The 11,538-nt window shown below is 59.6% G+C and overlaps 2 protein-coding genes and 1 pseudogene across 2 annotated transcripts, besides 1 other annotated feature; all 3 read left to right on the top strand.

Moving 5' to 3' along the window:
* Nucleotides 1–1,164: 1,164 nt before the first annotated feature.
* On the top strand, nt 1,165–2,040 carry LDBPK_020430 (hypothetical protein, conserved; the record flags this gene model as incomplete). Its single annotated transcript, XM_003857890.1, has 1 exon — nt 1,165–2,040. One exon carries the CDS (start codon nt 1,165–1,167, stop codon nt 2,038–2,040), a length of 876 nt encoding a protein of 291 aa, XP_003857938.1.
* Nucleotides 2,041–6,181: 4,141 nt separating this feature from the next.
* Nucleotides 6,182–7,015, top strand: LDBPK_020420 (hypothetical protein, conserved; the record flags this gene model as incomplete). The annotated part of the gene is made up of 1 exon (XM_003857889.1): nt 6,182–7,015. The coding sequence occupies one exon, from the start codon at nt 6,182–6,184 to the stop codon at nt 7,013–7,015; it is 834 nt and encodes a 277-aa protein (XP_003857937.1).
* A 2,575-nt stretch (nt 7,016–9,590) lies between these two features.
* Nucleotides 9,591–9,944, top strand: LDBPK_020410 (annotated as a pseudogene).
* Nucleotides 9,591–9,944: a sequence feature.
* Nucleotides 9,945–11,538: the final 1,594 nt, after the last annotated feature.

The following is an 11,538-nucleotide window of genomic DNA, read 5'->3' as shown; positions in this document are numbered from 1 at the left end:
CCCCCCCCCCCCCCGCCGCTTCCACTGACCGTGCCTCCAGAGTAAGCGCCCCGCCCACCCTTCCTCTTTTTTATGGTTCCACATGATGAGATGGGCGGTTGGGGGGACGAAGTGGCACACACACACACACACACACACACACACATACACTCACTCGTCCGTGCACCCAAGCACAGGCGCATGCGCGTGCCGATGCTCTTGGACACACCGAAGAAGACCCGCTCTACTCTTGCCGGCGTGGCCCTCGGTGTGCGAGCGGCCCGGTCTCGCACCCTCCCTCCACCCTCCAGAGGTGGGGTCGGGCGGAGATGCATGCACCGACGCTCTTGATGGCCTCGGCGTAATTCCTGCTCCTTCCCTGAAGCTGGCGAAGGAACAGGAGTGCTGACATACATCAAGACGTACACATATGTATATGCGTGTATCCATGTATGTGCTCTTATACTTCTGTGGAGCACGCGATCTTTCCAGTGCCCTCTACGGGCTCGTCTTCCATTCTAAGTGTTCGAGGGAGAGAGCGTGGCGCATGCACGCCTTGCTGGCGAGAAGCCCCTTTCCTCTTTTTGTCCCCCTCTTCACATGCGCATGCACACTCACAGGCACACCCTCATGTGAAGCGCACGATGGAGAACCCCGCACTACGGGCGCGTGCGTCGCCGACGCGCACGGTCGTCTCTCTTGCCCCCTCTCCCATCACAGGGAACCTGTGCGATGCGCCACCCCTCCCCTATTTCTGCACTCTTTCGAAACATAAACGTGAATGGTTGCGTGGCCTGCCGTTCGGATGCGCGAGTGCGAGCGTCTCTGTGCTGCGTACGCATGTGTGAAATGCCCTCCACACACAGCGGTTCTTATGGCTCGTCGTCTCCACTGCTCGTGCGCCCCCGCCCCTCTTCTTTCTTCTGTGCGCTGGATGACTGATCCGCCACTCTCCCTCGCACACACACACACACACACGTGTGTGTGCTATACACATATATACATATATATTCATGCATGTGATGGCGGCCGGCGACAGAATCATTTGCTGTCGCTGTTCCACGTGCTTCATCAAACCTCCCACGCCCACGCCCTTCTTTCGCTCCACTTGCTTTCTGATCGATTTCGACCTCGGCTGTTTTTTCTTGCTTGCCCCCCCCTCCATCACCCTTTTCAGCGCATCTCATGCCGCATTTGCAATCCGCCAAGGGGTCGGCCGCGAAGGTCTACTCCACCCCTTCCCTCTTCAAGGACTACAACAAGCTCACGAAGGACTTGCTCGCGAAGGACTTCCCCACTGCGAATAAGTGGGTCCTGGAGTGCAAGTACAAGGGCCCCAAGGACACCTTCTTCATCAACCCCAAGGCTAGCTCCGATGGCAAAATTTCGGCTGAAATCGAGTACGTCGCGGCGTGTAACGGCGGCCTTAAGGTCACCGTGACCCCTGAAATCATGCGTGAGATCAAGGCCACGGCCCACTACACGATCCAGGGTCACAAGATGGAGGTGGCTCTTCAGCGCCTCCAGGACAAGTACCACTACGAGATCAGTCACGAGACGTGCGTGGCTCTCTCGAAGCGCGCGAGCATCAACGAGAAGCTTACGCCGACTCACGTGGAGCTGGGTATGGGCATCGACGTGGCACCAAACTGCCAGGTCGGCTGCGGCGCCACATACGACATTGGTGCCAACGACTGCAACTGGAACATCGGCTGCCGTTATGCGGGGAGGGGCTGCGAGATGGCGATTCGCACGAACCGCCTGCAAACTTACCATACAAGCGCCAGCGCTCCGTGCTCCTTCATGTTTAACGGCAACAGGTGCACGGTGCGCGCCGCCGTCGAGGTGGTGTGCGGGCGCGGTCGTGGCGACAAGGGTGTCGCGGTCACCGCGGGGATGGAGGCCACATGTCCGGTGCACCCGGCCAACACAATAAAAGCTCGCGTGGACCGGGACATGAAGTGGGTGGTCGCCTACATCGCGAAGATGGCGGACAACTGGACTGCATGCCTGTCGTTGGACGAGAATATGAGGGTTGGCGTGCAGATGACGCACTCTTAGGCGCTAAAGGGCATGCACGCATGGCATTAAAGAAAGTGGGCAATATCTACGCACAAGGAAGGGAGGGGAAGAGACAGGATGATGAGTGGCACAAGGAGATGGAAAGATGGAGGTGGACGGTCCGAGAAGACTCGAATGGTGAATGGCGGTGATGCGGTTGTGGGCGACAAGGAGAACTGGGCTGAGCGAGAGACGCAGTACCGGGAGTCGAGGAGGAATAAAGAAAAAAATCGACAAGCAAAGCAGAGTGGCCGAGCAACGGGGCGGCATGTGAAGGTGCTCGCCGTGACTCTGGCGCCCTCTGTCTCCGCCTCGCGCGCGCACGCTGCCGGTCGGCTTTTTCCTTTGCCTCTACCGTTTCTGGAGGATGTCGGCAGTGGCGCAGCTGTGCTGGGGCCCTGTGTGGCTCTCCTTCCCCCGTGTGATGCGCACGTTGTGCTTGGTAGGCCGTGCGCGTACACGTGGCTTGTACACCTCTCGCGCCCTCTCGCCGTCTGCGCGCATCGCCACAGAACGCCGAAAACAGTCCGGCAGTAGGGCCGCATGCCGTAAAAGGTAAGCGATGAAGAGAGCCCGAATCTTTCACCGCGCACTCTCACTTCATCGCGCGACTTTTTGCCGCCACAGCTTCAGGTTTTTGTGCGCGTGTGTTGCTAGCCCACACCACAGGCGTATCCACGCAGTGGCTGACGCGCAGGCGCGGGGGTGACGGATCGTGGACCGGGTCCGGCGAGAGCGCGCGGTAGGGGGCGAAGATTTTACGCAGGAAGGTCGCGGGGGCGATCATGGCGCGCGCACACACGTGCAGCAGCGCGGTGTGACTGTGAAGGTCCGAAGGCACGGCAGCGGAGGAGGAGGCAACACACAAGCGCCTTGCCTTCGTTACTTTATCCCCTCAGTGTGCGTCCCGGTGCTTCAGCTCTCCCCTCATATACCCCACCCGCCAAGTTGTCCTTGCCACGCCCACGGCGAGGCAGAGACCGACCGACCGGTGGGACAGACGGACCCTTATCTCTCATCCTTCATCCCAACACCCCCTGCTGTAAGACCACCGCCATCACCACCTCCTCTTCTGCCCCCCCCCCCCCCCCACTTCCATCCGGTGGGGTCGGAGAGAAAACGTCCTGAAGTGGCGCGAAGCGAAGAGTTAGAACGGAACTGAAAACAGAACCCCATCCCACCCCTCTCCCCTCTCCCACCCTCCCATCAGTGTCCTTGCGCAGCTGTGTTCCTTGTTTCCTCTTGTTTTTCTTTGCTTTCTGTTTGGACTTACACCCTTATAGCGTACGTGTGCTCGCGCCCACTTCTTTCATCATCATCGGCCTCCTCCCTCCCTCCCTCCCTCCCTCCCTCCCTCCCTCCCTCCCTCCTTCGGCCTCTTCGTTTTCCGTTGACTCGCTTCTCTTTTTTTTTTTGGATGTATGGCGTGTCACCGCCCTCGCTCGCACACGAAGACGCGATGCTGGTCGACTCAGCTGCACCCCGTACAACAAACACCCATGACACACCTGCACACGAGTCCGCATATCGGTCTGCGTGGGTGTCGGCGTGCCGGTATGTACGTGTCCGCGCAAGTAAACGCATCCCCTCCTCTCTCTCTGTGTCTGTGCGTGCGTGCGTGTGTGCTCACCTCACCATCTTTCCCATGCGCGTTTCGCTCCTCTTTTTTTCCTTTCATGAATCCTCTGACGTGCGTGCGTGCGCGCTCGCTCGGTCAGGTATTACGAACATTAGTGGACTTCGCTTCTTTTCTAGTCTCGCTATGGCTGCTGAGGGAGGGGTGGCATGCACACGCTAGCGAGCTCTTTCCCACCCTTTCGTAGTCTCTCTTCTCTGGCGTCCTCGTCTGTTTCTGTTATGTGTGTGTGTGCCGACTTGCTACTCTCTCTCTCTCCACCCCAGACAGCTACATGCACCTCTTCCTCTTCTCGTTGTTGTTGTTGCACGTCTCCTTCCTCTACCTGTGTCGTCTGTCGAAGCCTCTGTCTCTCACCCTGCCCGCCTTGCTCACGCAGACAGACTCACGCCGAGGCAAGTCGTGAGCCGGTGTATGAAGAGCAGCAGCAGCAGCATCGGGGGCAGGGAGTGTATATATATATATGTGCGTGTGTGGAGACGGACCATGAGAGTGGCCACGCGCGCAACAGCGACGCGACGGGAACGGTCAGCATCACCGCGTGTACAACAAGAGCCACTCCCACACACACATATATATATATATAAAGGAAGCATGCGAAGACCGCAACAACGAGCATTCGAAAAGGAGAATGGAGCAGGTGGTGGTGGTGGTGTGTGTGTGTGGGGTGGAGTGGGTGCAACTGCGGCTGTCCTTCCACCGCACCGCAACCGCCTCTTCCCTGTCGGGGACAATGAGCGAGCGAACAGGCGGGGCAGCACGAGACAGGCAGTCAGAGAGGGGCGGGGGCGGTACAAAAAATAAATAAGAAACGAGTCAGACAAAGAAAAAAGTGAAAAGGAGAGAAAAAACAAACAAAAAAAAACGGTATATCACACGCACACACACACACACACACACAGCCCTACCCTCCTCCTCTCCTCCTCCGCCCTCCCCTCCTCCGTCATCATGAAAAACCCAAAAAAAAATCATTACCGACCAGTCGACATGGGACACACATGCACGTGCGTGTATGTGTCTGCATGTATAAAGTAAAGAGGCCTGTGTCGACGACTTCTTTTGGAACTCAGGGGCTGGAGTGGGGGCGGGGGTGGGTGGGGAGGAGGGACAGTGATTAGTGGGGCACGCCCGCTCTCACAGGAGGGCACCTGCGTAGGGTCAAAGAGAGCAGACATGGGCACACACGCGTGCACGCGCACACACCCCGCCCCCCTCCCTCTCCCGTTCTCCCCCCAGGGTGATGCAAAAACAGGCAGTCTCCTCGCGCATCGAACTTCAGTGGCGGGATGGCGTTAGAGTAAGCGAACACGAAACACAGCACTCGAAGAAGGACGAAAGAAAAAAGTATATGAAAAAAATAAAGGGTGAAGCAACGTAGGACGGACTACTGCGCTTGCAGCGGCGGTGGTTGGCCCCGAGCACGCCGCTGACGTGGCAGCGCGGATTCATCTCTCTGTATTTCGCTTCTCGCACCCCCCTCCCGCTGTTTTGCGTGCGGGTGCGCCTCTCTGAGGCTCAACGCGCACTGCTCTCGATCAGCACATGCTCCAAGGTAGGGCAACGGGGAGCACATGCTGTTCAGAGGTGTTTGCGTGTGCGAACGCGTGCTCGCGTTTTTTTACCTACATCCACCATTACAGGAGCTGATCCTCCACTCCTTCACTCCCCCCTCCCCCATTCACTGCCAAAATACTTAGCCACTGCTGGTGCGTGGTATCAACAGGGCCCAGTACTGACGATGCGGGGAGGTCAGAGCGATGTATCGCTGCTGATGTCGGCGTTGCGGTCCTGGATGGCGTTTCATCGAAGCGACCGGCGACAGTGCACAGGCTTGCGCTAATCCATATGATGGGTGCAGTCTCGGCGTGACTCGAGCGTATCCCACCGCCGGCTCTCATACTGCCTGCTGACGCGGGGAGCCTGCCTGTAACCCCGAGAGAGGGAGAGGAGATGCACCACGTGGCGACCGGCATGGTGGGGGAAAGGCTGTGAGCCGACCTGCGGCGCGTGTGGATCGGTCGGGCTCGATGCAGAGACTGTGCTTTCAGACAACTGGGTCGGCGCATGGGCTGTAACGCGTGTGTGCCTACGGCATGCTTCGCACCACGCAAGTGGGGGCCCCATGGCAGGTCCGATGTGCGTGTGTGTGGGGGGGGTGGAGAGTACTCGAGTGGAGGTGAAGCTCCATGTTCCGTGGCAGAGAAACAGACACGTTGAAAACACACACAAAAAAAGAGAGAATGCCCCGCGACTTACTGTGCACCTCACCTCTGATTCCTGAATCTCTCTCTGACTCTGCGCACAACACCCGCATCCCGCTCCAACACACCCACCCACACAAATGTCGGCTCGAACAAACTCTCCAACCTTTGCTGTATACGCGATGGGGCAACAACGTATATCAAGGAGCGCACGAACGACCACCATCGCCATCACCATCACCGCCACGTCTAGGAACGTGTCTCTGTCTCTGTCTCTCCTCTGTTGATTGGCACACCCCACACCATGACAACCCTCTTCAAGGATTACAACAAGGGCACCACCGACCTGCTGACGAAGAACTTTTCCAGCTGCGGCGAGTGGAAGGTCGAGAGCAAGGGCAAGGCCCCCAGAGGTGCGTACGCCCTCACGACCACCTCCAACACCCACGGCAGCGTGAACGTGGATATTGAGGGGTTGACGGACAGCGGCGCCTATTATGGCAAGCTCACCTTCGCGTCGAGGGACCTCACCGACGTCAAGGTCACCGTCCGCGCCGAGGACTTCGATAACCACCGCGTGGAGGCCATCATTGGCCACAAGGGCCCGGCTCTGTGCGATATATCGGTGGAAGTCAACCACCAGACGATGAGGCCGATAGCGGGTGGCCGCCTGAGCATCAACGACAAGTTCACGCAGAAGGCCGTGGAGTTGGCGCTCAGCATGGCCACCGTTGACGGTGTTCAGGTCGGCTGCGGCACCAAGTATGACCTCAAGTCGCAGACAATCGACTGGACGGCGGCGTGCCGCCTGGAGGCCAAGAACGGTCTTGTGCTGACGGCGCAGACGAACCGGTTGCTCGACCTCACGGCGAGCATGGTTTCCAAGGCCCCGCTGCACCCCAAGTTCCAGCCGTGCGTGGCAGCCACCATGACAATGAACCCGCAATCGATGACATGGGACGGCTCCATGGCAGTGGAGTGGGGTTGCCAGGTGATTCTCGGCAACACGGCCAAGGTCCGCGTCAACAAGAACCTCGACTGGATCGCCTCGTACATCGCCAACCTGCGTGGCGGCTGGACGTTGGTACTGTCAATAGACAAGACCATGAAGGCGGGTCTGACGCTCACTCGCAACTGATCAGCGCGTGAGCGTGTGGAGTCTACTACGCACGCGGCATCAAGGGTTGCGGCGCACGCAGATGTGTCTGTGCCCGTCTTGCGCCGTCGTGCGCATCGGCCTCGAGGGTGCTCACGGTTTTATTGCGGCTCTAGCCCCGCCACATCGATTACTCGTCACACGTCTTTCCGCCCACTCGACCTTCTTCGGAAGGCGTCTTCGTTTTATTGCCTTTTCCCTTTTCCCTGATACCGCTGATGTGTGCGCGTTTTTGTGTGGATCTGCCTCGCTTGCTGGCGTCTTGCTCTTGCCGACGCGTGCTCTCCTCCGATTGTGCGCATGCGGTGTGGCGCAGCCTCACCGCATCTTCGGTATTGCGCGTCTCTGGAGGTGCGTGTGCGTGTGTGTGTGTGTGCGTGTGTGTGTGCGTGTGGATGCTTACCTCTGTCGTCCTGCGTTGATACATACATCTATCTGTATATGCTTTCACGTCATCTGCCCATCGGGCCCGAAGAGGGTGGTACAGTCAACCTCTGCGCGCGCGATGGACGGCTGCACGTGCGCACTGCGTCTTCTTAAGCGCATAGGAACATCTATCTATCTGTGCATCACTCTCACTCGCTCGCTCTCTATAGATGCGTGTGTGCGTGTGTGTGTGTGTGCATATATAGGGAGTGAGTTGGATAGGGGCGGCGTTGATGATGGCCATGCATGTGTGCCGCGTCTGCGTCTGGGAAGAGCGCAGTCGTACCTTTTCCTTTTCCGCTGCCCACACGCAAAAAGAAAAGGAAGTGGGGGGGGAGTGGAGGAGAGCGGGGGAGGGCGAGTAACGAGCGGAAGGCGTGTCTGTGTGTGTGTGCGCGTGTGCTTGATGTCATAGCTCGACTCGCCCACGATGCCGTTTCGAAGACGCGCTCCATCCGTCTCTGATGCTCTCGCACCCCTGCCCACGGCACACACATGTGCGCGTATTATCGGCGTTGGCGTGAGGGAAGGACGGGCGTGAGGGATCGCGTGTTCGAGTCGTCGTGTCGCGTCGTCCGTTCACCTGCGCGCGCGCCGGATGTGCGTGTGCTGCTTCCTTCGCTCTTGTACAAACGCACGCGTACAGGCGTGCCTCAGCAGGTCCCCTTCCTCCCTCTTGTGCTTCCGGTTAAGTTCCTGCGCTGCGGTCTTCAACTTATTCGCGGTGGAGCGAGCAGACGGAAGCGGCGCGGCGGCAGGAAGGGAAGGCAAACCCGTCGATGCAACCGCATTCACTTAAACAAAAGGGAGGGAGATAGTCGCCATGCGCCGCTCGCCCATCCGCCTCGCACGGCGCGCGCGTGTGGACTCGCTGCACATCTCTTCTTCTTCGCATTTGCTGCGACCCGTTCTTCAGCCTACCAGCGCTCTAAACCATACGCCAGGCAAGCGCGCCAAGCGCACAGGCATGCGTGCACTGAGCGACACGCGCCCGCTCCCTCAACACACACTGACAAGGGTTTCTTACTCTCGTGCTCGCATGCGTATGCGGGCATGCACCTGCGTCCAGGTCTGTCTGTCTGTCTTTGTGTGTGTGTGCTTCTCCGAGCTCATTCAAGGATGCCGTGAATGTCGTTTGTCTCCGCGCTGATCCTTCAGCTCTCTGCCCTGCACTCTGCGAATCATCCGCCGCAGCTGCCTCTGCGCGGAGGACGCGCGTGGGGAGGGGGGTGGAGGGCACAGCATCTCCCACGAAAAGGATTGACGGCGAAGAGTGCCGCTCCGCTTCCGCGCCTCTCCTCGTATGCTTTCACTGTCTCTCGAACTCCGCACCGGCCCTGCCGGTGCATCGTCGACGTTGCTCACTCCTTCCCTACGCCTCCACCGCCCGACTTCAATGTCACCATTTTGGCGTGCGTGCCTTTCCTGCCAGTGGCGCACATCAGACATGGCACCAGGGGGCGACTGCGGCCGCGCATAGAGCCGTTCTACGCCACCGCACTCCCCACCCCCTCGCTTCGTCGGGCACCACACATTCGCTGTCCAACCATTCCTCCCTGCAGGAGGCAGTCACAGACAGACAGACAGAGATATAGTGATTATGACACTCAAGACGCAGCGCGACGCTACCGCGTTACCACAACGTGACCAGCCACAGCGCTGTACGGTGCCGCCGCCGCCATCGCAGCAGCAGCAGCATTTCCTTATTCGAAGCGGAATTCGTGAAGATGCTGCACGTGAAGTCCTCGACGCTGCGTTCCTCCGCGGGGTGCCGCCATCACTGCCGTCGACTGCGGTGGAGCACAGCAATGAGCACCTCAGCCCAGACGTACCTGTCGTTGGCGTTGGCTCGCTGACCGCAGCGAGGGGCGACTGTCTGACCGCCATCATCCACCATACAGAGTCACCGAGCGCTGTAGCTCATCGTAAATCGAAGGCTGAAGCACGCGCTGCACCGCTTCATCACGGCTGGGGCAGTCGTCGCGATGGTGGCAGTGACGACGATGTTGCTGCAATGGCAGAAGAGATGAGACGTAGCGAGGGTGGAGACCCGCCGAACGACGAGGGATGGCTCTGACCATGGGTACGCTCGCGACTGCCTTGGCTGAGCGACAGCACGCTTTCGGCGTGGATGGAGATAGCAGAGCGTCTTGTGCCACCTGGTGGCCATGTATCGAACATCTTCAACATGGCAAGCAACACCCTCGGCATCGGCATCGTGTCGATGGCGTCCGGCTTCAACACAACGGGCATCTGCCTCTCTGCCATTCTCATGGTCGTGTGCGCGGTGCTGGTTGTCTTCTCCTTCTACCTGATCGGCGTGACGTGCGAGCGCAGCCCGTATCGCTCGTGGGAGTCCGCGTGCCTTGGCATCCTGTTCCCGAGAGCCGACTACATCGTTGCTGGCGTGATGCTATTCTTTCAATTTGGCACCATGGTCGGCTTCGTGACAGCGGTGTCTGATCTTCTCGTGCCTTTTGTGTAGTCCAGCGCGCCAGCCGGTGCCTCTGGACCGAATACTGTCTCGGTGCCGCTGCACTGCGGCTTCGCGGTGCTCGTGTGGCTGGTCGGCATGCTGCCGCTGTGCCTGCCGCGTCGCGTAGCGTCGCTGCGCTACTTCTCAATTATCGGTGTGACACTCGTGATCTGCTTTGTGCTCGCCGTCGTTGCGCACTCGTCGACGGCTGGGCTGCCGCACCTGCACGAGCTCAAGTACTTCGCCACCGGCATCGACGCTGTTAACGGTCTGACGCTGTTCATCTTCGCGTTCCTTGGGCATGGCCTGTGCTTCCGCCTGTTCGATGAGATGCGCCACCCGAGCGCGAGAGACCTGCTCCTCGACGCCTGTGGCAGCGTCTCTCTGATCGGCATGCTGTGCTTCGTGGTGGGCTTCTTTGGCTACGCGGAGTTTGGGCTAGACATCAGTGGGTCGATCTTGAAGTACTACCACGTGCGCAGCGACCCCATGATGCTGGCTGCGTACATGGGCATCCTGCTGAAGATCTGCGTCGCGTACGCGCTGAGTGGACAGGCGTGCCGCCTGCCGATCTTCTACATCTTGAAAAACGATATCGACTCCTGCCCCTATCAACTGCACCTGGGCATCACGGCTCCGCTGTGCGTGTGCTCCTTGATTTTGGGCCTGCTCATGCCGGACATCAACATTGGGTTCAACCTGCTTGGCAGCATGTGCGGCGGCGTTCTTGCCTTCCTGCTGCCGTCGTTTCTTGTGTACCTCGGCGGCTGGACGCTGCACCGCGTGGGGTGGGTCCGGATGGGGCTGACGTACGTGAACATGATTGCCGGCGTTCTCGCCATTGTCTTTGGCACAGCGGTGACGATCGGCGACATGGTGAAGAGGTACGGCTGGGCTGCGGCAGGAACGTACGAACGAGGCGTTGTGCGAGTAGCGGCTCACGAGGTAGCCCTCCTGGGCGCTTGGTGGCATGCGACCCACACCGGCAGATAAATGGAACGCACTGCGGAATTGGTGAGTGAGCGGCAGGCAGGGGGGGGGGCGGGGAGGCGCGGTCAGGGAGCCTGGCGTAGAGGAGAGAGGGCTGCTGCTCTCAGTTTCATGGATGCGTCTGTGCTGCTGCGCCACGGATGTGCTGATCCTGGCGCAACGAGAGCGACAGCGGCAGCCGTGGCGTGCTCTTGCCCTCTCCCTGTCCCTCGCCATCCCAACTCTTGCAGCCACCAACACTTTGGTAACGGATAACGCCTTGCTAGTGGTGCGTCCGGTGCATGTCGTCCTGGCGCCACGAGCCCGCCGCCGTCGTCGTCGTCGTCGTCGTCGCGCGTCTCTCACCTCGGCTTGTCGTTGGCTATTGCGAGCTGGTGCAGCAGGGCGAAGCTGACAAGCTCGCGACATCGGCAGTGAAGGAGGGGCCGGCGCCAACTGCACGGATCGCGGACTTGGGTACTGTCCTTAGACGCGAGGTCGATAGCCGCATATCCGCTCCCCCTAAAAAAAAACCGCGGTGCACGATGCGACACGCCACAGCAAGAGGTGCTTGGCGACAGTCGTCCCACACCCGAGGAACACGGATGCTGAGCTCGCGAGGCCGCAGGAGACC

Source organism: Leishmania donovani, chromosome 2 (assembly GCF_000227135.1).
Source record: "Leishmania donovani BPK282A1 complete genome, chromosome 2".
NCBI lineage: Eukaryota > Euglenozoa > Kinetoplastea > Trypanosomatida > Trypanosomatidae > Leishmania > Leishmania donovani.
This window is presented reverse-complemented; position numbering and strand designations above follow the sequence as displayed.